Raw genomic sequence first — 26,742 nt, 5'->3', positions numbered from 1 at the left:
CCATAGAAAAATGCTCTCTAACTAGAGCAATTACAAGATTACATGCTTTAACATCTTTGCCCTTTATCTTATCACTAGCATTCCTGAAATAAATGCACATTTACTTGGTATATGATGGAATTTTGCTCATTGCCCTGCTGCCTTTTTGCCTTCTTTGTGAGGCTATTGTCACAAATTCTTGAATATACCAATTAGGTGTCAAATACATTTGATTTCACTTATTGGATTGTTTTGGTTAAGATGTGTTTTTCCTTAAATATGTATGTGTTTTCTTCTTCTTCTTTTTTTTCCCTTTGTTTTAAATTAGTTTGGTTTTTTTATAAAACTATCATTGACAAAGATGGTGTTTGTTTGACAGCAGCTGATTTTAACAGATGAACAAAATAAGCCCATGTGGGGTCAGTAGAATATATTCAGTGCAGAGAAAGGTATGACACTCATCTTTTAAGTGGGCAGGGTTATCACTATTGCAAACACAGGCACACTCCAAGGCAAACCTGGGGCAGACTTCTACCTAGAAAGTGCAGCTTGGGCAAGTCAGTTCTCTGCAGAGTGACCTCTCTTAAAGAAGAACCCTGCATTTTGAAATCTTACACCAATATTTAACCCCTCCCTTAGTTTCTCTGCCTTAACTGAGTGCAGATGACAGACCAGATGAATAAATAGCACTAACTTTAATGATGTGGTGTACAAGCTCCATTTGAAGCCAGTGATCCAAATCACCTGATGGAGAAATTGCTTTTATAGTGATCTTGCACTGTTTACCCATTTTCCTGTATATTCTATAAGTTTCTTTCAGAAGGAGTGTTGTGGGGTTGCCTGCAATTTTTTTTTTTTTCGTTTACAGAAGTCATGGAAATTCATTGTTCTTCTTCACTTTTCTCACGCATCTAACCGGACTGATATCTGCTGAATAATTACAATTAAATTGCATTTTAACTACTAATTTTCATATACATCATGGCTGCTGTGAGAGGATCAGTGAACAGTTCTCAGAGCAGAGAGGGCTGCTCTGGAGAGACCTTTTTTTGCTCCCCTGTTTCACCGTGCTGCTTTTGGGACAGGACTGTGGGATTAACTGCACCCATCACTCTGTGCTGGACATGGCAGCAGAGCTGGCAGGCAGATGCAGAAGGATGTAAAACAAAAAATGCTCATTTTCTGTGTGCTCTGAAGAGCTGAATGAGCCATTCTGAGGACAAATGGCTCTTTGCTTCCCTTATCTGTCCCTCTACCTCCAAGCTGGGAGCTGCACACAATGTGCATAAAGGAAGTTACACTATGGGATTGGTGCTACAGCTGTAATAACAAATCAGAGCCTCTACCTAGGAGGAAAAAGAAAGCTGGCACCCTGCCTCCTTTCACACTTGCATTCCTTTCAGGCCCCTAACAAGTGTAATATTGATGTGAATGGAACTGCTCGGGGTGATGTAGTTTCTGTCTGCATTTTTCTGTGCTCCCTTCAGACCCGTGCAAGGGTAGGACAGACTGGCTGGTGTGGAAAAGCAGTGTTTTCCACAACAGCGGCTGTCGTGTCCTGGCCTGCTGGGGCTGAGGGGGGGCATCACTGTCTTGCAACAAATATTTTGATTTTTGTGCACCAGCATCTCATTTTAGGTCTGTCTGGTTTAATCTGAAGTCTAAGCAAAAACTGGGAAAGGGGTCAGTTTACTGCTTCATTCCCAGGACACGAACATGAGAGGCTTGTCTTTTCTTTAGAGTGTTTGTGTGAATGAGGCAACCAAGACAACTGCACAATGGTGGTTTACCTTGGAAGCAAAATATTAGATGTGCTATTTGCTTTGTTTTAGTGTCCAACTGGATGGCTATTGCTTACAAACTGTTATTCCTTGGAAGCTGAACTATGCTATCAACATTGTAGACTAATTCAGCTTCTCCACACAAAGAGGGCTTTGTGCATGTAACATGTCTTGTGCGTTTCCTCACCTTTGTTTCCAAATGGGACAAGAGGAAGTCTGATGGAAATCCAACATTAGAAACTGCTCTAGAGTAGCCTGTGAAGAATATTTCCTGTTCTTTGAGTGTTTGAAGTGAGATTCTAGCAATGCCTAGAAGGGCCAGATAGAAGGCTTGCAGAAGTAGATTTGCTTTAAATTCTGATGGACTGGATTTAATTAACTCAGTTGAGCTGCAAATTCTACTCTAACAGGGGTCACAGTGGAGCCTCATGGCTGCTGTTACCTCTTCTAGAGACCAAGGAAGGGAGTCAGTGTCCAGCCACAGGGTACTTCACGGCATAAAGTTTGCTTAAAAATGTTCATGCTTTGTGGCAGTTTAACTTTCAAATCCAGGCCTGGAACATTTGGTTTACAGCCATCTGATTATTTTTCTCTTTAAGGAAAAAAAATACTCACTCAAAATCCCCAACCTTGCAGGACTCTGCAATTGATTGATGGCGGAACATGCTAGTCAGCCTTTGTCACCTTTCTTTTTTTTTTTGTTTCCTCCTGCAGATGAAGTGGTCCACGTCTCAGCCCCCCAGAAGTTCACCTTCGAGGAAGCTAGGGAGCTGTGCGAGGAGCGAGGAGGTGTCCTGGCTTCCGTGGGGAACCTCTACGTGGCCTGGAGGAATGGCTTTGACCAGTGTGACTACGGCTGGCTGGCGGACGGCAGCGTCCGCTACCCGGCCTCGGTGGCGCGGCCCCAGTGCGGCGGAGGCTTGCTTGGGGTGAGAACCCTGTATCGCTATGAGAACCAAACAGGCTTCCCTTACCCCGATAGCAAGTTTGATGCCTACTGCTATGAACGTAAGCATTTATTATTTTTTGTTTTCTGGGTGGTGGTTTGCAGCATGCTTGCCGCGAGGAGCGGTTCCTTTGCCGCGCGTTTTGCGTCGGTTCTTGCGGTGCGCGCGGGTTTTTAGGAACTGGAACTACTAAAGCATTGTTGTCTTAAAGTAACATTGTCAATGTCTTAAAGTAACATTGGCAGGTGAAGACAGGCAGAGTTTTAAGGTAAGTTTTCAGCCTGAGCAGTGTTTTGACCGTGAGTCTGTGCGTGCTCCGTATTTTGGTGCCCGAGCACACCTTGGTATCTTTGCATCTTGTCAATGGACACCAGACAGACATTCAAAGATCACCTGGGCATGTCACCTCCTCCAGGTGACTCTGCCTTGGCAGGAGGCTGGACTAGATGATCTCTGGAGGTCCTTTCCAAGCACATCTGTTCTGTGGTTCCATGATAAATGTCCTAAAGGTGAACAATGGATATTCTGTCCCCAGTGATGAGAGCAAGAGAAGCTGTTCTCGGGCTATGAAACAAGGCTGGCCACTTTCAGGTCTCTCAATGCCAGTAATTTGGGGCCTATCTCTGGATCCCAGGCATGTTGTCCCATCACTTTCTTTCTCTTTCCTACTCAGTGTTTCATGGGCCAGTGGGTGGTCTGAATTGCCTTTCTTACTGCAGCTTGTTTCCCTCCAGGTATTTTCACAGGCACTTCAAGCTCTTGCCACATTCACATGGTAGATATCACCAATCTAAACCAGATGTCCTCCACACCTATCAGCATTTTTTTGGGGTCAGATATTGCCCTGTAAGCTCATCTGTCTTCAGTGCCTGCCACCTGGCTCTGTTATGGTGCAACCACTCCTTGAATGGGTTCCTGTTGTCCCAAAAGGTTCACCAGCTTCCCAGCTGAATATCCTGCTTCCCTGAGACTTGCAGCCTCAGCACAGGGGGGTTGGACAGCTCAACTATTTCCCTGCAGGCCTCTCTGTCCAAGGAAGTTCCTTGTTGCAAATAGCATGACTGACATTAACATTGTGTTGAGTTAAAAGTTCAGAACTTGGTCATTAATGATGAATATTTAGGTTTTTTTGGACTCAGTCCAGTGACTGTAACTCAGAACTACTTGAAATGTGCAGTTTGTACTGTCCCCATTTTTGTGGATAATGAACTTACTGCAGCTGCAGATCTTTCTAGCTCAGGCACTGAAGACCCATTTATGAGCAAATCTTACTCTTTGAGAACAAATCCCGACATCTGCTGCAACATTATGGTCTGGCTGTTCTCAGACACTGTTGGTTTGTTGTTTTAATTTTCCTTTATAGTTTGTGTGTATGATGTTCCAAACTTTGCATGTGGAAATAGTCCTAATGGAACTGGTTACAGGAAAAAGGACTTAAGTTCAGGAGTCTGTGCTCTAATCTTCAGAGCAGCATTTTGTCATATCACTCCTTCTGTTCCTACTCCAAATTGTTTATGACCTGTTTAAAGTGTTGTGGATAAAAAAGACTTTAATGAGGGTGTATTTCATAAGTCCCTCTAAAAGACTGGGGTAAGAACTGAACATTTTGCCTGTAATCTAGTCTTTAGTTAGGACAAATTCCAACCTTCTGTTTGTTTTTGTGAATTTTGCCTCTTTCAAGCAAGATATGCATTTACTATGTTCTTTCCAGAAGTTTTAGTTAGCACAGTTTGTGGTAACATACCATTTGTTCCAAAAGTGACCTTGATAGGTATTGGGTTGTTGCCTTTTATATGAAGGCTTTTCCTGAGAAGTCTTGCTCTTGGTATATAAAGAATAAATATTTCATCACTTTGCAGCCCAGGAATAGACAATTCAGGACTATCAAACTTTTTACAAGAGAAAATAAGACTAAACAGAACCAAAACAATTTGGTAGAGGCTGAACAGCTCTTCAGCACTTTTAATTACAAACAATGGAATATCAGAATTAATTGAACACTGCTGGCTAGAGGACTCAGGTTTTGCCAGACTCATCTGCCTTTGTGTAGGGAAATGCAGGGGTGTCATGCTGTACCCTCCTTCAGGGTGCCACAAATTTCAGAAGTTACTGAAAGCTCTCTCTCCCTCTCAGAAGGTGCTTGGGATCTCACAGGAGCCAGCTGTGACTCCTCACTGCTTTTGCTAAAAGATTTATGCAAGTGGTGAGTAATGAGACTCCCTGCCCAGCATCTTGGTCCTCCACATCTCAAGCAGCTGCCTGGTGCAGTGGCTTCAGAGTGAGTCACTCTCTCCCACTGGGGCCTTGGAGCCAGTCCCTTCTTTGGGGCAGAAAAAGGGAGAGGATTAAAAAAAAAAACACAAAAAACAACAGGCTCTGCATGAGAGCAGAAGGCTTGAATTTAAGCCCTTTGTTTCAAATCATCCTTTGTCTGGAAGTTTCTTCCGAAATTTCCCATTATCTCAGTTTCAAAGTTTTGGTCCACCACAAAATCTGTTGTCCCCCAGCTCTGCCTGCTTTGGGGTTGGCATTAAGCTCTCACACAGTGATTCCCACAGTGCCTGACAACAAAACTGTCCTGCCCAGCACCTGGGCTCTCAGTGAAACCCCTGCTCACAGCTCTCACTGTGTGTGTCTCACACCTCTCCCTCCTCACCTGGACATGCAGTCACACCACAGCACCCCTGTGCTTATTCAAGCTGTTCCTGTCTTCACAAAGACAAATTGTGCATTTGAGAAAGGGGATATCTCCTTCATGCTGCTCAGGCTCCTCACTCCTGTTTCGTGATTATGGGTGTCTCTGCTGGAAAGTCTCAAAATGTTAATTTTAATTTGTGGTTTTAAGAAACCTCAATCTGTATTTTGAGCATTTTGTTTGCTTTCAAAGAGGAATCATATTTATTGAAATACATGAAAAACACAGGGAGTAAATTCAATTTAAAAATTATATGCACTAGTTTCAGTAGAGCAGCCAACCTGGACAACTTTTAAAGTACAGTTAAGTTCAGAATTTTAACTTCAGCAGTGTTATGGGTACAAAATTACATTGTTTGAAATGTCTTGACTTTATGAAAATAAGAGTGGCCCAGACTAATAATACATGATTTAAAATATAAAAGCCTTGTTAAAAACCCCTGAAACTTTCTCCCCTTTGATCACAAGTACTTTTCACTCTTCAAAAACCACATGGGTCTAAGTTTCTGAAACATTATCTGTCTGTTTCATTTCATACCTCCAAGGCTTTTGCCAGACCTTTTCTTTCTTTTTTTTTCTTTTCTTTTTTTTTTATTTCTCTCTGAGAGATACCTAATCATGTATCTGATGGGGCCTGAAAAGGTTTCAGGTTAGACACATGATTAAGTACTTGCAGCTCCTTGGAGGCCATCATCAGAGGGAAAATTTTTCAAGTGTAAACATATAGGACTTACGTTAATATGTTTAAATAAAAAAAAAAAAAAGAACAGTGCTGCTGAGCACTTATGCTAATTTGTAAGAGATGAAAATATTTCATCATTAAGAAGATGATGAATATCATTTAAATTGCTTAAAATGTATCTTTTTAATAGATACGTATATAATAATTAGTTCTTTCAGAGAGCTATAGGGGATTTACTTAATCCTGTATGTCAGCCTCCCAGTCCCTCCAGGGCTATTTCACTGGACTTCGTAGAAATCTTGTCACAGACTTCAGCTGATTTTGGATGGACCTTTTTATCCCACAGCAGCCATTGAACAAATTGCACTCCAGAAATGCACTAATCAAAATGCATTCAGGTTCTTAACTTACATACCTGCGACAAAGCTGAAGTTGATGAGCTCTGTACACAGAGGTGGTTGGATTTTTTGAAACACAAACCCCCTTTTTGCTGAGCAACAGTGATTTATTAACGCTGAATTCTTTCATAGACCTGTATTGGTTTTGGCGAATCTTTCAGCAAAACATTTTTCACTTTGACTCAAAACACGTGTTGACCGTTTCGCTCTGGATTTGCCCATTCTCTTTCCCATTTTCCTCTCTCATTTTGACTTTGTTTCATGCACCTTTATTGCTTCTCTTTTGTTACACCACTTTGGTTTGGCATCGCGGCTCAATTTTAGCAGGAGATTGGAAAATTCCAGTTCTGGGCTGGTGTTGCCATGCCTGTTCCTCAGGAATGGAGAGTCCATGCTGCTTTGATTGCTCCAATCCAGCCCCGTCGAGAGCGGGTCCAAGTCTGCCACTGCTCGGGGCTGAGGCCCCCTTGCTTTGATGCTTCATCCATCTAAAGCTCAAAATCTGCTCTGTAGGAGAAATATAGGAAATTATGACCTCCACAGGGCTTTGGGGCGTCCTACAGCACCACCATGGCAGGCTCAGGCAGCATCCACAGTGCTCCTCTTGTCCTGCAGCAGGATAAAGGATAAAGGCTGCTGGGCACAGCTCAGAAGCTGGCAGGAGGAACGCTGTCTTCCCCTTCTGCTGCATGTGACTTAGCTTGGAAAACCTTGAATAGCCGTGCAGCTCTGTCCTTCTCCACAGCAACCGTCGGTAGCTGCGTGTCCCAGCTATTTCCTGGATGAGGGAATTATTTCCAGCCTGATGTCAGGGGCTGTGTTACGGGAGATCTGTGGATTTCTGATCAGTTTGGGAACGGACGCGGAATAATGAAGACATCGGGCGTGGCGAAGCACGAGGAGCAGAATTGCCAATCTGAAGGGGAAAAAAAAACCCAAAAAACAAAAAGAAATTTATATCTGAAGAAGCACAGTGCTGGGCATAATAAATAATAAACACAGTGTGCTCCAGCATTTCAGAGTCCAGTGTCAGAATGGGGAAATGCCTTTGGGCAGGTGAGGATCCCAAGGTCAGGGCATTGAGCACAGCCTGTGCAGGGCTGCTGGCTCTGCTCAGGCCGCCTCTCCGTGAAGGTGAAGCTGTGCAAAGAGATTACCCCCAGACAGCCATTCTCCAGCCTTTTATGATCTTCCTAAGAAAGCAGATTTATGTTCTTCTCTCAGATATGCCGTTCGTCAAGTCCCCCACAGCTGCAGAGATCCCTGGTAATTTCTCAGCCCAGGTGTGGCTGTAGTAAATCCCTGCTTCTCTCTGCTGGGCTCATGGTGAGCAGCACACCGACAGCCCCTTGCAGCTTCCTCACCCTACTCTTCCTCAGGGCTTTGAGAGCTCAGTTAGACCATGCTGAAAACTGCAAGAAGACCTCAGTCCACTCCAAACCAGCCTGTGCTGTTCATCTCAGCCTGAGAAGGAGGGGAAGGAAGTGGGGCCTGGGTGCAGCTCAACCTTTTAAATGCTGCATAAAGTAGGAGCAGAGATTTATCAACCTGACTGATGTATGAGGAGCAGCTGTTTGGAGCACCATGAAGAGCTGGGGAGGAGATGCTTCTTGCCTGAGCAAGAGAACTTGCATTTGCCTGAGTGATTCAAAACTGGGTGCTCAAAGAACAACCTCTGAGTGCAAACATTGTGGCCAGACAGAGAGAGAAAAGAGAAGAAGACACAGTTGGAGGCATTTTCCTTCCACTGCCTCAGGTTACTGGCTAGGTCAGGTAACAAGGGTAGGATGAGGAGCAGCAATGTGAAGAAGTGGAAGGTCCACTCCTATAAATGCTCAAGTGCAGAAAACATGAATTGATTTTGCTCTTTGTCACTTTTGCTCCATTGCAGCTGTGGGGTCTGGGCATCACCCATGGCACACAGGGGTGATTTCCCCCCTTTCACACCAGGCGGGGGGAGCAGAGCACCAAGAATCCTGCTCTCAGTTCTTACCCAAGTGACAATCTTGGCCCTTTTTGTTCTTCAATTGTTTTTTTGCGGTCACAAAGCAAAAGATTATTGCTTTTATTTGGTGCTGGGTTACAGATTTAATTAGGAAGAGCTGACTAAAGAGGCTTGCTGATTTTTTTTTTGTTGTTGTTGTCCTCTTTGGCAGTTTCATAATAAATAATGTGGAAAGAGAAATGCTTTTTGCTATTGTTCTTTTGTGGATAGATTGGCAGGTTATAATTCGTCCACAGAACTGCACTTGCATGTGGGGAAACCAGGAGATAACATATCTTTTCCTCTTCAACCATCTGACTTCAGAAGTTATGAAATAGCAAGTGGTTTTACTTAAGAGTGTTTGTGTTCACAGAGCTAAAAGAGCTGCTGCCTCTGCTGTTTTGTTAGCTGGAAGAAAAGACCTTGGGCAGTGGTGTGAAGAGGATGCAAAAATTTTTATTATAAGTTTTTGTTGCAAATAAGACAGCCTGATAGTTTTCAAATTTCTGGGTACTTTTTTAAGAATCCTGTTGGTTTTCTCTGCTATGGCACATGCTTTGTAAGCAGGAACAGATCCTGCACTTAAATTTTCATATTTTTCTCATTACATTTGGCTTTTGATTTTGACGTCAAAACAGAGTGTAGGTGAGTGGGAGTATGCACCTGGAGTTACAGAGAAATTCTTACAGCTGCACTGTCAGATTTTGAATTCTGCTACCAAAAGTCTCATTATTTATGAACAAAATGCCCTGTGCACCACTGCTTCTGGAAAAGTGTGAATGAGCAGGTGCTGGATCAGTGCCATGATCAGAGGCTTCTTGCTCAGCCTGTAACTCAGAGCACCAATTTTTGTCCTTTCTTTTTTTTTTTTCCTTTTCTTTTCTTTTTTTCTTTTTCTTTTTTTTTTTTTTTTTTTTGGATCTGTTCTTAATCTTAGACTTGTTCAGCTTGGAAGGCTCTGCCAGTAATTTAAACTCCAGCTGGCAAAACTTTTGGGCTCAGGGGAACATTCAAGGCTGTCCTCTCTGCCAGGGTTGGTAGCAGGGAAGGAAGAGACACCAAGAAGAAACACAACAAATTAACATAAAAAAATATGCAAAAATGAAGCAAGGCAGCTCTCTGCATTGGCATTGTGCTTAAATTGGGCTCAAAGATTTCAAACATTAATTTTGAGTGTCTCAACATTATTTATATTTTGTAATAATTTATTTTGGCTGTAATTCACAAAAATAATTCAGTATTTCCAGCTTTTGTTCCAACTTAAAGCAAAATTTTTGTTGTTTTGGCTGTTAGCAATGCCCCAAAACAATCTCTGCCTATAGGGTCTATGTCCTTCCAGGTTCTTAGGTACTTACCTAAATGTAAACAGATAAACAGTATTTGTGAGTGCAGAAAAATTGCTCAAGTGGTTCAAGTTAGGTACATGAGTAGATCTGGTAATGTTGAAAAACCATGGGTACAAATTATAATATATATAATTTATAAAATAAGCATTTCTCCTCCATAAAGTACACTAATACTAATCCCAAATTCAACAGCACAGAAACACGCCAAAATCCTTTTCTGGTAATTGTAAAGTTGAACCGTGTCTGAAGTTGTGCAGTTTGATTTCCGTGAAAAAAATAGTAAGTTTCAATATTGCTCCAAAATTTTGAATCCTTGTTTAAGTCATGGTGGAAAAGAAGAAGAGGAAAATGCTGTACAGTAAAAGCATAAAATAAATAAATAGGGAGTGACAACGTATAACATCTCTGCAAAGTCATACAGCCCTTCCAAAATCAACTTCATGCATGTTGTTCAATGTAGAAGGAATTGATTAAAACAAAAAAAAACCAAAAACAGATAGTCTTTGATACGAGCAGCTGTTGGTGAGATAATTTGCTTTCTTGCTGCTAATATGTTCATGCATTTTATTAGGAAAATCTGTCTCATGTCTTGAACCAGAAGGAGGAGGACAAAGGAGATAGCATATTGCACGCATGATGCAAGGAGTACAGTAATGCAAAACATCTGGGTGGAGCGGAGGACAGCTCAAACTGGTGTTGTCTACTAAAAAAGCAACCTTCCCTTTGTTTATTCTTTTTTTCTTTTCACACAGAAAAAAAATAAAACAACATGGATATGTTTCTCATTGAAGAAGCGCTGTCAGGGTTTTTTTTTTTCATCCAGTCAAATAAGTTTGCACTCCTGGATGATGTGAATGAAAAAACTTGCATGTAATTGTTTAGACAAAGTGACTTTAGGGTCACTCTGGTTGATTTTAACCACAGCTGATTTGCACACAATTTCCATGGGAGAAAATCTGGCTGTTTATTGATAAACTCTTAAAAAATATGGGCTCTACTTATAACACTCTATAAAGGTAATATTTATTGATTCAGTTATTAATATAAACAAACCAAATATGCTTGGTGTTTTTTCAAGTTGGCATAATAAATGTGTACCTATTCTGTCAAGTCATTAGCAGATAATAAGTCATGAATAATAAATATCTGCATCCCAAGCATAAATATCTGAACTCTTGGGACTTCCAAGCATTTCTTGGAAATCTGGGAGCTGTGTAAGTGGTTGTGAGTAAGTGTACACAATTTCCCAGCAGCGATGAGATAAACTTACCTTTTTTTTCCACAGATTAAAAAAAAAAAAAATTATCTACACTGCCCTCATTTTTGTCTGGTTCTGTTAGAGGGTATTAACATTTTAATATTTGTGCAGAGGGTGATCCTGATGGTCACTCAAAGTGTGGCAGCTGAAGCCTGAGTGAGTGTTTGTGTTGGCTGCAAAACCAATTCCATCCACATTTAGGGAACCGATCCTGTGATTAGAAGGGAGAGATTGAGACTTTGCTGCCTCCTTTCCATTTTGCCATTAAACAAAAAAAAAAAAAAAAAAAAAGAAAGTAAAAATTGCTGTTGAGGAAAATGATGAATACTTTGGTAGAGGTTTAACGGCTACCACCCAGCAGCACACACCAGTTGTGTGCATCCTTCATTTCCCAAGCCGTGAGGCAAAAACCTGTGGGGTTTAAACCAGCCCCATGCAAGCAGAGAGGGGAGGAAAAATATTTTAACTTAAATGAGTAAAAAGCATTTTCATATATATAATATGTAGCTAAATCTTCTTTGTAAAACCACAAAAAATTTAAATTTGTGGTAGGGAAAGGTATCTGCTCCTTTTTTTTTTTTCTCTGCTGGCAAAGAACACCACCACTTCTAAATATGGCGACGTCATATTTTCTTGCCCTTACAATTTCCTTTTCACTTTCACTTCTCGTTCAGGAAAGCTGAAATATCAACCCTTTTACCTCATTTTCCTACTCTGTAATTCTACACGTTCTTCTAGAAATCTGGAGCAGTCATCCCCTGGCCAGTCCCTCCTGCTTCAGGATGAATCAAACAGGTCTTTTGCAAAGGTGGCATTTTCAGGGCTGAGTGTGTGAAACTGAACAGATATTTGTGTCACCCTGACTTGCACACGCAGAATTCATATCTCCAGCTATCAAAGGGGCACCTAATTAGCCATGGGTGTGTGAAAAAAACCCTGATTTGTGCATGCATGTTGCTGATGCTTGAGTATAAACTGTAAAATAATGTAACTGTTTTGATTTCTGTGTGCAAAGGGAAGAGACTTATTTGATCTATTACATGCTAAGCAAGATTTTATTTTGCAAGAAGTTCTAGATGTAGTCATGTCTCTCTGGTAAACAGTGAGTCCTCATAAGCACAGACTGTTTAATGCATTCTTCATATGCTTAGCGTGATTTAAAAGCTGTATTTTGGTCTTTATCTGCATCCTTATAAGGCTTTTGACTCTCAGTTACTTACCAGTTAACAGAATTGGTTTAAGACATTCCCATCTTCCACCCATCTGCTCCTATTGCCCTTGTGAAGATTACTGACCTGGGAAAACTGGTAGAAGGGAAGATGGTTCCAACCTGGGCTTTTCCTGAGGAAAACCTCTTTTCTGAGCACTCACTTTTTCAAGGAATTTAAAATCTGATGACACACCTTGCAGCGCTGGCTCACATTTCCTCCTTAGATGGCGTGGAAATGTGGGCTAAAAGGAGTAGACAAGCAGCAAAGTCACCAGGTTGTTTAAAACATCACAGTTTGGTTCACTGGAAGGACCTTTCTTTGTACCTCCTGTTCATCTAGGATAGCAACTCCCTCACCTTTTCCATCATCCAGAGGGTTCAGCACTTTGCCTTTGCATGTTCAGCACTCCCGTGGAAGCATTTCTGTGTGTGGAGGAGTTTCAGATGTGCATCTTTGAAGTGTCTTCAAAAGATCAACATCGTTTTAGTAGTATTAAGTTTGTGATCTTACGGTTCAACATTCTCACCTTTCCCCACAATGAATTTCTCCCAGCATAATTTAAAGGCAGGGCAGCAGCAGCATTTTCTGGTGGCATGCTTGATCCTGCTGCTTGAGCACACTCTCACTGCAGTGAGGATTCCTTCTTGCAGCTTGTAATTATGTGCTGAAAATAAGCTAAAGCATTATTTCACTCCCTTTATACATCTGAGCTGGATGCTGCGCCAAGCTTTGAAGAAAACCCACAGCTCTCCTAATTTGTGACATCTTGAAATAAACCTTTATGTCCCCAGATCAGTACCTGGCAGGCTGATGGTCACTCATGTAACACAAGGACTTCTAGGGGTAATTATATAAACCACAAATATGAAGAATATTGCTATTTTTTTCACTTCATCTGACTTTTAAGTTAGGCATTCTGCAGCTCTACAGTGTTTTATTGCATGTCATTCAATGCTCTAAAAAACTACCTAACCCCTTTGAAACACTTATTTTTCAGCATGGCATTTATTTTTTTTTGTTGGGGACATTCAAACTAACGAACTAAAGTATCCTGTGTACTGACTGTACTCTTTTTTTTTTTGTTTTTTGCTTTTTTTTTTTTTTTTAAAGCTAAAAAAGTCACAACAGAGCCCACAACCATTGAGCCCGTGACATCCCTGAGAACTGACAGCGTGAGATCATCTCCTGCTGGAGCTCCTCTCGAGCCTCCCATCTCCGAGACCCCGCTCACTGAAGTGCCTGCCACCCAAACAATTTCTTTGGAGGAAACAACCCCAGAGTCTGAGGAGGACACAGAAATGACTACTGACGTGGCTGAGGAGAAAAGGGAGATGGAGGTGCTCATGGAGAACATTCCTCTCACCACCCTTCTACCTCAGACTGTCACCGACGGCGAAATATTCACTGGTGACACACTGGGCAGGACTGAGTACGATGTCTCACCCAGGCCAGCAGACACCACGGCCCCAGATTTGGAGCTGGATCACACTTACTCTGAAGCAGAGGAACAAGGTAGGTCTGAAAGCATTGAGGACGCTTTCTTGACCTCTGTAATTTTTCAGGATAGCACAGCTGTAGCTAAGAGTTCCACTGGTTTTTGGGAAGATGCTGAGACGGGAGATGCGCAGAGGCACGATGTTGATAATCAGACTGAGCAAATAGAAGTGGGCCCTCTGAGGACAGCTACAGATAGCTTCTTACAGACTGCTCGGAGAGAGGCTGCCAGGACAGGGGCTGCAGATTCACTGACAGAGGAGAAAGTGTCCCACAGTGCCCACCTCACGAATGCCCCCACGAAAACATCACTGGAGGCGAAATCTGACGAGAAACTTAGAACTGTTGTGATCCCTAAAGCTCTGCACACCGCTGAGTCTGCAGAGAGGGAGGGCAGTGAGAGCGTGCACACCGCTGTGTCTGGCACAGATTCTGGAGTGGCTGCTGGTCATTACCCAAGAGCAGAAGTGCCTGCTGCATCAGAGGCACTCCTAGATGAGCAAGCAGTAACCACTGGACAGTTTTCTGCAGCGAAAGAGTCAACGCCCTGGGTTAAATTTAGCTCTGCAACAGCATTGGACAGCGAGGCCTCAGCTGAAGGGAGCAGAGAGGACCTGAGGGACGTGCAGCCCACTGTGGCCTCTGGAACACCTGTATCCTTTTCTGTGTCAGCTGCTGATCAAACAGAAACTGAGGCCATCTCAGGAAGCACCGATGCCCTGCCAGTTTTTGGAGAAGGCACCATGTCTCTTATCGCCTCATCTCAGCAGACAGAAGCATCAGCTGTCTTGGAGGAGCAGGAGGAAACAGAGCGGCCAGAAATGAGGACAACAGATGAGGAGGTCCCTCATTCCACAGCTGCCATTCCTCCATGTATTGCAGGAGAATCTGAGGGATGTTCTGCAAGGGAGAAGATCACACAGGCCCCTCCAGGTTCTGGCACGTGGCTGCCAACAGATAAAGAAGAGGGGTACATGACAGAAGAGTCATCTCACACTGGAAGAGTGATTGAGTTTGCTACAGAGGATGGCTTCTCTGGAATGGAGCCCACATCATCTCCAGGACACATTGTGGAATCCACAGTGCATCCAGGAGCTCCAATTTCAGCAGCTACAGAGGCAACTGAGACAAGCAGGGAGCCAGCAGAGACCACAAGGGATGAAGAAGTGGTATCATCTGATTTTGGTCAGAGCAGAGACACTACAAGTGCATCCCACACCAGCAGCTCCTTGGATTTGGAAATGACCACAGCATCCAAAATACCAGTGGAAGAAAGTAGTGCAACCATAGGGTTTTTTAGCTCCCCAAGTGTAACTGTATTGCCAAGTGCTGTGCCCACAGCTGTGGGGGTAACTGAGCGTGAAGGAGATGAGACATCAGGGACAGAGGGAACTATTAAATTTACAGGTGTAACCGAGGTAGATACTGCAGCTCCACAGAAGGAGTATGATGCCTCCCTAGTTCCAGTTACTGTAGAGAGTGAGGTCACTAGAGATATGCCAATTACTGATCAGACTCCTTTTGATGATGTCTTTCATACAGAAGCAACAGAAACAACTGCAAAACATAGCGAGGTGTTCCCAGAACTCTCCACACTGGACCAAGGTTTGGAACCAAGAACTGCCACACTGTCTGTGACATCTGCCCACACACACGAACCAGAGATGTCACCAGGATCTGAATGGGCTCAAACAGCAGTTCAGGAGACACTGGATGAGACAGGCTCAGCTTATGAGGAGATGTACCCAGCCACAGAGGCACCTGCACCTGCAGTGACATCCACAGACCACGGAGGGGTTCTGGCACCTGAGGAAACCAGCACCTGGTTGCACCTCACGGCAACTCCAACAGCTGGAACTGCTCCTGACCAGGATGAGGAGGTCACTGAGGTGATGCCCATAACTGCTGGAACTGAAGCAAAGACACAGGAGAGCCCAGAAACCCCCACCAGGGAGGAAGATGATGCAGTGAGCTGGGATTCCGTGCCACCCTCCCATACGACGCCAGCAGGACGTTCCACTGCGGAAAGCATTACTGACCTGGCTCTGGGAGCTTCTCCAAGCCATGCTCATCCAGAAGGCTCAGGAATGACTACAGAACCTGAGGAAACCAGGCCAGCTGTATTTGCAACAGATAAGGCAACAACTCCCAGCAGCATGACACCTTCCCTCAGTGCTGCAGACAAAGCTCAGCCCACATCTGCAACCAAGCCTTTTGTCACTCCAAAGACTCCACGCATCATTCCTGAGGAAGAAGAGGAGGTAACAAGCCATGACATCATCATAATTGATGAATCTGTGTCTCCCAGCAAAACCACTGCTGAGGATGATCTGCCAGGAAAGATGCTGGAGCCGGAGATCGATAAGGAATATTTCACAGCATCCACTGCCACGGCGGTGGCACGACCTACTGCTCCACCCCAAGTGAAGGAGGCCACAGAGGCCTTGCAACCTCAGGAGGTGTCTCCTTCCACTTCACACCCTGATAATGACATAAGATTGTATGTTATTCAAATCACAGGCAATGACACAGGTAAGATTTTGCCCTTTAGACCCGCAGTCCATCAGAGTGGACAGTTTGTCATGTCAAACAGGTGTGCTTTAGGATGTGCTGGAGGTGTTTCTTGGATCACTGAAGGATGCAAAGTACCACTTTTGTCTAGACAGCAACTTGCTGAATATTGGTAGGTCTATTTTTCTGTCCGTTAAAAGCCCCTCAGAAATGAATTTTATACTTGCTGTGTGGTAAGAATTGTTTCTACGTAAGAATGAATATGAAAATGTTTTATTTCTTTTTAAAAGTCATGATGGCTACAGTCCAGTTTTCTTTTTTTAATGTTGTCAAGTCACCAATTTAACTCCAGCTGTCTGTGAAACAAGCATTTTAATTTCACAGCTTCCATTCCATGCATTACTAGTCCTAAACGAAGCACTAGATTATTTTAACATTCCATTGGTCTGTAGCAATTAACAATGCCATGTACAGTGTAGTCAGCTAAAAAATGGTTAAAGCACTCTACTGCCTCCTGTGATTTGTAGGAATGGGGTTTTTTAATTTTTTTTTTTTTTAATAGCATATCATAGAATTTTTTAAAAATCCATCTTAGGGAATATGTGGTGCACATTGATGCAATATTTAATTCTGCCACATTTTTTAGCTGATGGTTCTGTACATGTGTATGTAGCTTCAATTCCATGGGTATCCAGAACAGAAACTTCTAAAGTAGCAATGAACTGTTGGGGTTGATGATGAATATGTCTCCATAATGCAAATGTTGAAGGGTGTGCAGTTTTACATCAAAGAATCCTGTCAACTGACTATTATTTAAGATTTCATGGTAAAAAATTTTATTTTAAAACAAAAAGCAAAGGAACTGACAAGCAGTACAAAGCACAGAATTTCTGTTAGGCTCAATGTTTTATGGTGCTTAATTGTCTTATGGTTGTATAATAATTATTTTATTTTTTTTTTGAAGGAACAAAGTAAAAAATTGGATTTTTTTTTTGGTCTTATATACCTTAACTGCATGCATGTCTTTTGAATGGTTGTGTCAGAAACTGTTTTCTCTTTGGTTCTTGGCCAAAACCTCCGTGCCTCTGAAGAACTCATCCAGCAGAATTCATAATTTATGGGAGTCTTTTGGATGGTTTTTTCAGGTTTGTTCTTGGTAGGGTTCCATTCAAAAATCAAAAACCAGTAGTGGTTTTTTTCCCTTGAGATGTGCCATATCCTGTTTGGACATGTAATACCTTGGCTTGGTATCTTTTTACACATTGTGCTTATTATCCTACTTTATGTTTACAGGGTGCAAATCTGCACAAGTTATATATAGCAATAGTAGCTTAGCCTTCTATTTCAGAAAATGATAGTTCTGAAACTTTTGTTTCTGCTGTATATTATCATTATTTTGTCTTTATATGTTACCAGTGCCTTGGGAGTCTCTGTTCAATGATACAAGTCCCAGTAAGTCAGAGCAGAAGGGTAATTTCTGAAGACAAAACTTAACCCACATTTTAAGTCCTTTTGTGTCTGTGGATATTCACCTAATTTAACTTAATGATGAGTAGCTGGACTAGGTAATAGTGACATATTTTTTCTCTATTAGATTTTTGATTTGTGCTGCAGTTTATTTCCTACAGGAGAGTGGGTTGTGCTGGGCAGCTGTGTGTTCCAGGTGGTGGGAAGAAGTAGGATGGTTTGGAAGGGTGTGGATGTAGGATTTCTCTGCATCTACCTCGAGAGGAGCCTCATTTTACACTTTTTTTTTTTTTTTCAGAATAGTATGGGTAGTGCGTTTTATTAAATTAGGATTTGGTTCAAAGTGGATTATCTAAAGGACAGGGCGTGCAGATGCTCTTCATAGCTGCTCTTTCTTGCTCTGCCTTGGGTGATCAGATCCTTAGGACAAACTTTCTTCAGGGCTTGTCTTCTTCATCTTCACAAACTTTCAAAGCTGTGCATGCATTTCCCAGGTGTAGGTGTGCATATGTGACAGGGTGTGTGTAAGCAGACATAAAGTTATAAATCCTTAAAAACCTGCCTTTAAGAATTATTCAGTCTGTGAAGAGAGGAATAAAATTTATTATCTTTAAATATTATTAAATTTGTCATATGGCACTGTCTGTGCTCTCTTTAGACACAGAGAGCCTCATTGTGTGTCTAGGGCAATTTTAAAAAGGAATTTTCTTCATTTTTCTGTTTTCAGGCCCTGGCAGTGGGAATTCCCCCACTTAGCTATCCACAGACTAAAGGCACCCTCTACCTACTGACCCCAAATTCAGTTAGAACTGCCAAAGATTTATTCTCTCTGAGGGTTTGGATTGATTTATTTTATTGCTACAGAAATGAAAGACATCATCTGAAAAATCCTGTCAGGCCCAGTTTCCCTTCATTGTTCTTAGTCCATAAACTTTTCTTTGTGCTGAAGAAAATGCGTATAGGGAGTAATGAAGAGGAATGAATTTGGCAAATTTTACCAACATATGCCTTTCACTAGGATGTAGTTTAACTTCTTTTTCTATCACTCTTTATTTGAGAATTGATCCATTATCATAAAGAACTACATAAACTGTACTTCTGGCTTTTTATTCTTAGCTCTTTGGAAACTGTAAATACAGTTTACATCATTACATCTCTGATAAAGTTTTTTCCTCCTTTGGCATGTTTTCAAGGTAATGCAGTTTAGCATTTTTAGATAAAGTTAATCTGTGAGGGTTATAAACAAAGGCCTTCACTGATTTTCAAGTCAAGAGTCCAAAAGTGCCTCCTAAGAAAGGACAGCTTGCTTACCAAAGCCCTTCAAGAAATAACTGTTTCAAATAGGAATTATAATGAGAGGTTATATATAGATGGCATTGTCTATAAACGAGTATATTTTCCTTTCTGTGTTTGCAGAAGTGCTGGAACTATTTATGAGATTATTCTTTCCCCCTCATTCTTCACCTCCTTGTTATTCAGCTTTTGCCAGAAGCAACAGTTTAACAGTGAGGCAGGGCTCAGCAGAAATTCAGCACCATGTTTTGTTTCCTATCACTCAATTACAATAAAAACCTTGCTATTACACAGCTGAATATTGCTCCCTGCAGCTCCATTTGCCATCCACAGCGTGGGCACAATAATATTTAACTGCTCCATGGAGGTGCCATTAGGCTTTGTCAGGCAGGAGCGGTGCCTTACATTCCGCGTGGAAGAGAAAGGCTGTGCTAAACTGTGTGAATTCTTGAGATTTTCAGATATTTTAAGCAGTTTCCATCAAGCAGGGCAGAGAGCCTGTGGTGGTGGGGGCAGCCCTGGCTCGGGCGAGCTCACCTGTAGCCAGGCACAGGTGGAAGGAGAGGCAGGAAGGATTCCTTGTGCCTTCCTCCTCCTCCTCCTCCTCAAACCCTCGCCAGACTGGCACCAACTTCTCTGAAGAGCCTTGAAGTCCTTGGGCTGGAATGTGCTGTTGATACGTGGAATGTGTTATGGATGTATGGAATTTCAGGGGATATCATTCTTCATCATTACTGCAGGCTGAAGCTGCACTCGAAAGGTGTGGAGTTAAATTCAGGTAAATAAAGGGGCAAGGATATTTTCCTGTCTCATACACACATGTCCCTTAATATAAAGTAGTACAGTAACTGGAAGGTGATACTAAATGTTATCATTTCTAAGACTTTACATTTATTAATTAGACCAGAAGAAGGTTCTTCTAGAGGACTTCTTTTCTTATTCTAGAGATAAATAGCTTTACTCCTAGCTTTTAAAATGCATGCTTGCAGTCAATGAAAACTCCTATAAAGGAACTTTACTTTTAGATTAAAAAAAACCAAAAAAACAACAAGGCATGGAAACAGAAGTAATTTGAACAGAAGTAATTTTAAGGCCTGGTGGAAGGTCAAACTCAGTCTGAATTCTGGAGGATGTGTTCTAGGGCGGATAAGAAAGACCCCAGAGCTGAACAGATAAAGCTGTTCATTTGTGTAGGAATACAGCAGTTTTCATTGAGAAAATGTACAAACAAATCCACACACTCCCATGTGGGCAAACATGAGGCAGGTGCACAAATTAATCTGGGTAGTAAGACTTGTTTTTTTCTGACAGCCCATGGGCAGATCTCAGGGAGGTATTTCAGTTAATGAGGAAAAACATCCTTGCACACGAGGAAACATCCCTTTTTATGCTACAGGAAGGGCCACACACGTGTTTCAGAATGGAAGGGGCCTGGGACCTTCATCCACTGGAGCTGGAACCAGGAGCTTTTCCCTTGGAATCACGAGAGTGAGGAAGCCAAACACCCCTGCAGCGTGAGGTGCTAGCACATGCGCAGCTTCCCACGGCATCAGATGGGACACAGGGTTTAGTCCTTCTCTGCGAGGATGCAGAATTTGCCACCTCGTGCCCTGTTGTGTCCTCACGCTCTGATGTTCCCTGCTGGTGCTGCTGGTGCTGGATGGTCATGGATTAGCAGCTGGGAAAAGAAGAAAAAAAAAAAAAAAAAGAAAAACAACCAACCAAACCTGAAGGAACTTTTCAGCTCATAAAGCTTTTATGAGCTGAAAAATGCTTGTGGGGGTGTTGTTTAACAGTGGTTGAGGGGATGCTGGAAACATAACTCCTGTCTGAATCAGGAGTAATTTGCACACCTGTGTTTTTTGGAGACATTTGAAAGTCTTTATTTAGTGAATATGTTTCAAAGTGTTTGTTGGACCCTGGGACTCACACCAGCTCTGTCTGGTTTCTTGTCCCCTCCAGCTTTGAAGAGAGTGAAATTGCAGGAGCTTGTGCTTTGTGGATGTGGATTTTTATGGAAAGAGGTTACAAACCTTTGTGTTTCAACATGTAATTCTCTGACATGCATATTTCTGTCTTAGCAGTGTGAGAGGGCAAGCGAAATTTGAATGAAATGCAGGATGGTAATGAGCCATAGTCATAAACCTTAACAAAGGAGGCAGAATAGAGTCTTTTCAGGTCCATCTTAGGCCTTGCCTTAAAATTCATTTAATCTTCTTGTCTTCACAGCTCCTTCTGGAGGGCTGTCAAAGATCGTCATGGCTCTGTTTAAGCCTGATTCTAATATCTAGCCTGAATTGCTCCTTGGCCAGTTTATACCCGTGTTTGTTCTTGCCAGCATTGTCTTTAGCCTGAATAGGCCTTTTTTCTTCCTGACACTTATCCCTTGATACTTTTATTTCTCTGCTCAGTCTCAGAGAATGACCACGTCCCCTTGCTCAGCCCCCCGTTTTTGGTGGCTCCTGAGGGGGGGGAGCGTGCGTGGGAGACTGGGAATGCGCTGGTGCTCTGCAGGGAGGGAAGATGCTGGCTCTGCCCCAGGCCCTAGGGCTGTTGGGGTGACCACTGCCTCTTCCAGGCATCGCAAGGGACAGCCTGAAAGTCTGCAGCACCCAGGGCTGCATCTCTCTTCATCTGTACCCACACTGTTCTCCTTTAAGGTGTTTTATTTGTGCTCGCTGGCAAATAATCTCTCTGGACACCACTATTTGTGGTGTACGCGCACGTGTGCTAGGAGCAATTTTTGGTGTGCCTTTCTTTGCTGATTATTGTGCTAGTCTCCTCCCTTTCAGCAGAAGTCTCTCTTTGTCTTTTGTGTGCTGAAATCACCATTTGTTTTTTTCCCCAAATGAGAGGTATGTGCTACTGAAAGCCATGGTTTCTCTAGAGGACCTATTTCAAACCAAGGTTTACTGTAAGGAAAGCTGCTGTCTTGCAGCTAGGCTGACCTGAATTAATTTCTGGTGGGATCTCGAAGCAACAGCAAAAGTGGCCTCACATGGGCAGGACCCATTTCCCACCTTATTAAATGCAAAATATAGTCTTATTTTTTTTTCTTCCTTTTTTTTTTTTTTTTCCTTAATGGAGGGCTGAACTTGTCTCTTTATCAATTGTCACGTTCTAAACTTCATTTCCCAGGGAAGCAGGTCTGACTGGAGTAACTTTCACATCCTGAATGACCAGACTCTCTGTATTATTCATAAAACCTGCTGTGGAGCTGGCCAGGTTCTTCCTGTGCCTGGAGTAACTGAAGTGTTAAACGCTGAGCAGCGTGGCCAGATCCTGATTTCATCTTCCCCAGTGTAATTACACCACAGTAATTCCAATGAGGTGATTGAGAGCAGAACTGTGGTGAGGATGTGGGGATAGTAGGTATCACAATGTCTTCATAACACTTTGCAGATTCTGGGTCATTTGTGTAATTAGGTGATTATTTTTTCTTCAGAACACATTTGAGTACAGTCCAAACTGGTAGATCTGTTGTTTAACTAAACCAGTTGGGGTTTTTTCTATATTAGAATAGTCTTTTTTTCTATATTAGAAATATATTTCTATATATTAGAAATATATATTAGAAATATATTTCTATATTAGTCTCTTTTTTCTATATTCTTTTTTCTATATTAGAATAGTCTTTCTATATTAGAATAGTCTTTTCTTTAAAAAGCCCTATGGAGGGCTTTTTAAAATAGGTTGTACACCATCCCTTATAAAACATCCCTTCTGTATATATATATACATCCCTTCTGTATTTAAAACAGAATGGCAGTGATGCCTTGTATGAAAGCAAAAATAATATCCAAGTAATTTTAATAAATTCAAGCTTTTTTTGTGCACTTCTCCTTTTCTCAAAACAAAGGAAAAACAAAAACAAACCAACTCCACCAGCCCCATATCCAACGGAGCTGAAACTTGATACTTAGAAATTTTCACAAGAAGCTAAAACTGAATTAACAAGTGGTCTTTGGGCCACTATTGCTGGCTCTTCCTGAAGAAAGACTTATTATAGAACAATAATTTCTCTTTCCACATTCCTTTCTAGACTTCCATAGATACAAGGAACAGTGCCCTCACATTAAATACTGTTCAGAGGATGCCTACACATTCCCTGCTGTTTTTGCATTGTATCCAAGGAGACGTCTCAGATCTAGACATAGGGATTACACATTTCCAGCTTTCTTATGGCTCTTTGTTTATTCATGAGAGAAATGAAGGAATTTTATTCATAGGTACAATGTAGTTTTTCATACTTCTGTTGTGAAGAACAGGAATTCCTTTTAGGAGTTTTGTTTACATGTGGAGAAAGCCTTAAAGTCCTAAAAGTCCTACTGCAGAAAAGATGAGCTGTCTTTTACATGGTGATGCAATATGACTTAATTTTATTTTTTTTTTTTTGAGGAAAGTGTTTTTCTGTACCAAACTTTTCTGAATGTGTCCAGATTGTAACTTCCTTAATATGGAATTTTCAGTGGTGTTTTTTTGCACATTTTCAGTTTAATTAGTGGATTATTCCTTGCTAATCCAGTCTTTTAAAACCTTCCTTGTTTTTTGAAGTGATTAAGTGATACATTTGATCAATAATATACAAAATACCCACTGGTGTCTTTCAGAATATTTTTTCCTGCTGTAAGTGAGTGAGGATGTGTGCAGACTGGCTGCTCAATATTTTGTCTTGTCTTTGGGAACATGTTGCTGAAGTTATCAATCTTTCTTTATGGAGTAATTTTTTTTTTTTCCCCAAACTGCTTAGTTCATTAGGACTTTTCTGACAAGCCTTGTATTACTGCTTTTCTTACATGAGGAGAATTCAGTATGAAAACTTTCAGCTTCCTGAGGAGGAGAAAAGCAGCTGGAATTTCATTCCTGGTCAGGAATGTCTTCCAGTAGTCCCTGCCTGCCTAGGTATTACCTCTGCTATACTTCATTACCTTTTTGATCCCCACCATTAGCTCAAGGAGTGCACAAGAAATATTAGTTTCTGACTTTAAACCATACTCTTGGATTTTACATGTAGCACCTCATCAAGCAGGAATCCCATAGTTTCAGTGGGAGGTTTTTTGGCATTAGAAAAGGAATTTCCACATATTTGATGTAATTTTTTTTGTTGCTTTTTTGCCAGAATAGCAGCAAAGAATGTGCCTATATGTACACAGAGTAGCACTGAGATTTTTGATTGTATTTCATTGTGGGATTTTTTCCCTAAACCATTGGGTTTTTTTCCTTGAAAGCGGTGAGTAAAATGATTCCGGGCTTACTTATGTATTTACCACTCTGGCTTGTAGTGAGTTTCCAGTCACATGTCTAGTTAAATAGTGAACATTAGAAGCAAAATTCATGAGTCCTTGGGAAATGCTGTGGGCACTTGGTCCAACTGACAGCACCAAGGATTAACCCAAAATGTTCTTCAGACAAGTATTTGTTCACACTTTAATTGAATTGTTTGACTTCCTGGCCTATATACAATTTTTTTTTTCTTTTTTTCTTTCAGTTTACTCTGACCACATACAGAGCCTGCCAGGTGTGAGCTAACTCTGCAGCAATATTGTCATGTTAGCACAGGATGGGGTTTGTGAAAGTACCTTATAGTCAAAAATATGTCTCCCTCTGCTGATTTTTGGTGGTGCAGTAACACTACCACAGCAAGGCATCTATTTTTAGCTGTAGTTGGTTTAAAACCTTTGTTCTCAAGTGCTGTCCAACAGAAGTGTCTTTTCCAAAAAACCCCCCAAGTGTTTCTAAAAACAAAGTAATATTTTTCCAGAGCAAATGTTCCAGTTTTGCCAGGGGAAAAAAAAAAAAAAAAAAAAACAAAACAAAGCAGAAAAGAAAACTGAGATGAAAAAAGTTACTGAAAGAAAAAATTATGTGATTCTATGGTTAAACAAACACTCATGTTCTGTAGGCACTGTTTGAAATTGTGTCTGGTAGAGACATATTTGTGTCATTCCAGCTGCAGCAGAGGGGAGTTTACAGACTTATGCAGATTCAACTGAGAAACTCTGCTTTATCCCTAGGCTGCTTCAGGTGTTTTATAGCCAAAACGATTTTATTAACACCTGTAGATAAATTTACAAAATTTTCACCTTTTTTAATTTTTTTTTTTCAGAAGTAAGGGGCCGGTACCAAGAATAATCAATTAAAGTTTTCCAGAATCCACTCTGTATATCCAGAGTAATAGTTGCAAAGTACAGGACTCAGATCTATATGCAAAAATCCTTTTGCCACATATATCAATATCTATGTATGTATTCACTCTAAATATGAATTCTAACACTCACTTGCATTTAAGAAGTTATGTAAATACTGCAGTACCAACTGCCACTTCTGTAGCAACTCAATTTTGCACATGCAGAAAGGCCCAGGACAAGACTGATTTGCCCCAAACAAAACATTAGTCACATTTCAATGAAGAAAAATGAAACTTAAAAAATATATTTGCTGTGGGACAAAGGTTGTGCGTTGCCACATGACTAATAGCTCAAAATTATGCCCCAAAAGAGCAGGGGCTGCAGCTAAAGAATGTGATTTTGGTTCCTTGCTACGTGACCAGCGGGCTTTTGCAGGCATTAAATTAAAAGTGTGCTTAGGAGGTACATGAAAAAATGCTTGAGAAATAGTAGGGGATAAAATGCCAGAAAATCATCATGATAAGCAGAATAAACTTCTCCAGATAGCTGTAAAAAGAGCATTTTGGGGTACAGCAGGTGGGGTAATTGTCATCACAGATTCAGTTCTTAGAAAAAACAGACATTCTGTATCCTTCCTTTTTTTCCTTTTCCTTTTCCTTTTCCTTTTCCTTTTCCTTTTCCTTTTCCTTTTCCTTTTCCATTTCCTTTTCCTTTTCCTTTTTTCCTTTTCCTTTTCCTTTTCCTCTTTTCCTCTTTTCCTCTTTTCCTCTTTTCCTCTCTTTCTCCTCTCATACACACACACACACTCACATATACAAACCCCACTGTCTGTTTTAGAGCTCAAACTGTAAAATATTCTCTGGCTTTATTTTTGCCACATAAAATTCCTCTCGTGAGACAAATCAAGAAAGAAAAATCTAGTACATGCCTTGTACATAAACCAACATTTATTACTCCTAAAATAATATCATGTCAACCTTTTTTTTTTCCCCAAACTGCCACATTAAGTAGTGTACTGTAAGTTGTTTTTTTTTTTTTTCCCTGATGCCAAATGGTTCCTTTTTCCAGTAGTACTGGAAAAAGGAAGAGGAGAAAGAATATTCCTTTCAGCCCTGAGCAGCCACAGGTGCAGTCAAAGGGTGGGCATGTGCCTTGAGATTCTCAGTGTAGTATTCTGACTTTTGCCCAAATTTGTGTTGTGGTAAATCAATTTTTTGATTCTTGCTGGAGGGGACACTCTCTCCCCATATTGGTAGGGCCAGAGGTGGTTCTTTCTTGTGCCAGCTGTGTCATGGCAGAAACATTTGAGGTTCTCCCAATTAAGGGTGTAAATGTAACGAAGGGATGGTGGTGGAGTGGGACAGGAAAGCCCAAAATTCATTGGTACCTCCGTGTTTCCACCTCAGTCGTGGAACATCACGCACGAAATAATGGATGAAGTCATTCTGGTGAGCAGATGCTCTTTCCCAACCAGCTTTTCCTGCAGAGTTGGGCTTCCCTACTTCCCTCTGCACACACCCAGACACACCAGCTCAGTCAGATACAGTCTGACTCCTTGCTTTGTTTTGG

The 26,742-nt window shown here is 41.6% G+C and overlaps 1 protein-coding gene across 2 annotated transcripts in view; it reads left to right on the top strand.

The window, feature by feature from the left end:
* The window catches only part of VCAN (versican), a 99,356-nt gene that overhangs the window by 32,207 nt on the left and 40,407 nt on the right, over positions 1-26,742 (top strand). For both annotated transcript variants that reach the window (XM_036403485.2, XM_036403486.2), the window contains 2 exons: positions 2,475-2,768; positions 13,391-16,306. In XM_036403485.2, coding sequence (XP_036259378.1) covers positions 2,475-2,768; positions 13,391-16,306 — 3,210 coding nt within the window. The remainder of the gene's footprint in view (positions 1-2,474; positions 2,769-13,390; positions 16,307-26,742) is intronic.

The sequence above is a fragment of the Molothrus ater genome, chromosome Z (genome assembly GCF_012460135.2).
Source record: "Molothrus ater isolate BHLD 08-10-18 breed brown headed cowbird chromosome Z, BPBGC_Mater_1.1, whole genome shotgun sequence".
NCBI lineage: Eukaryota > Metazoa > Chordata > Aves > Passeriformes > Icteridae > Molothrus > Molothrus ater.
This window is presented reverse-complemented; position numbering and strand designations above follow the sequence as displayed.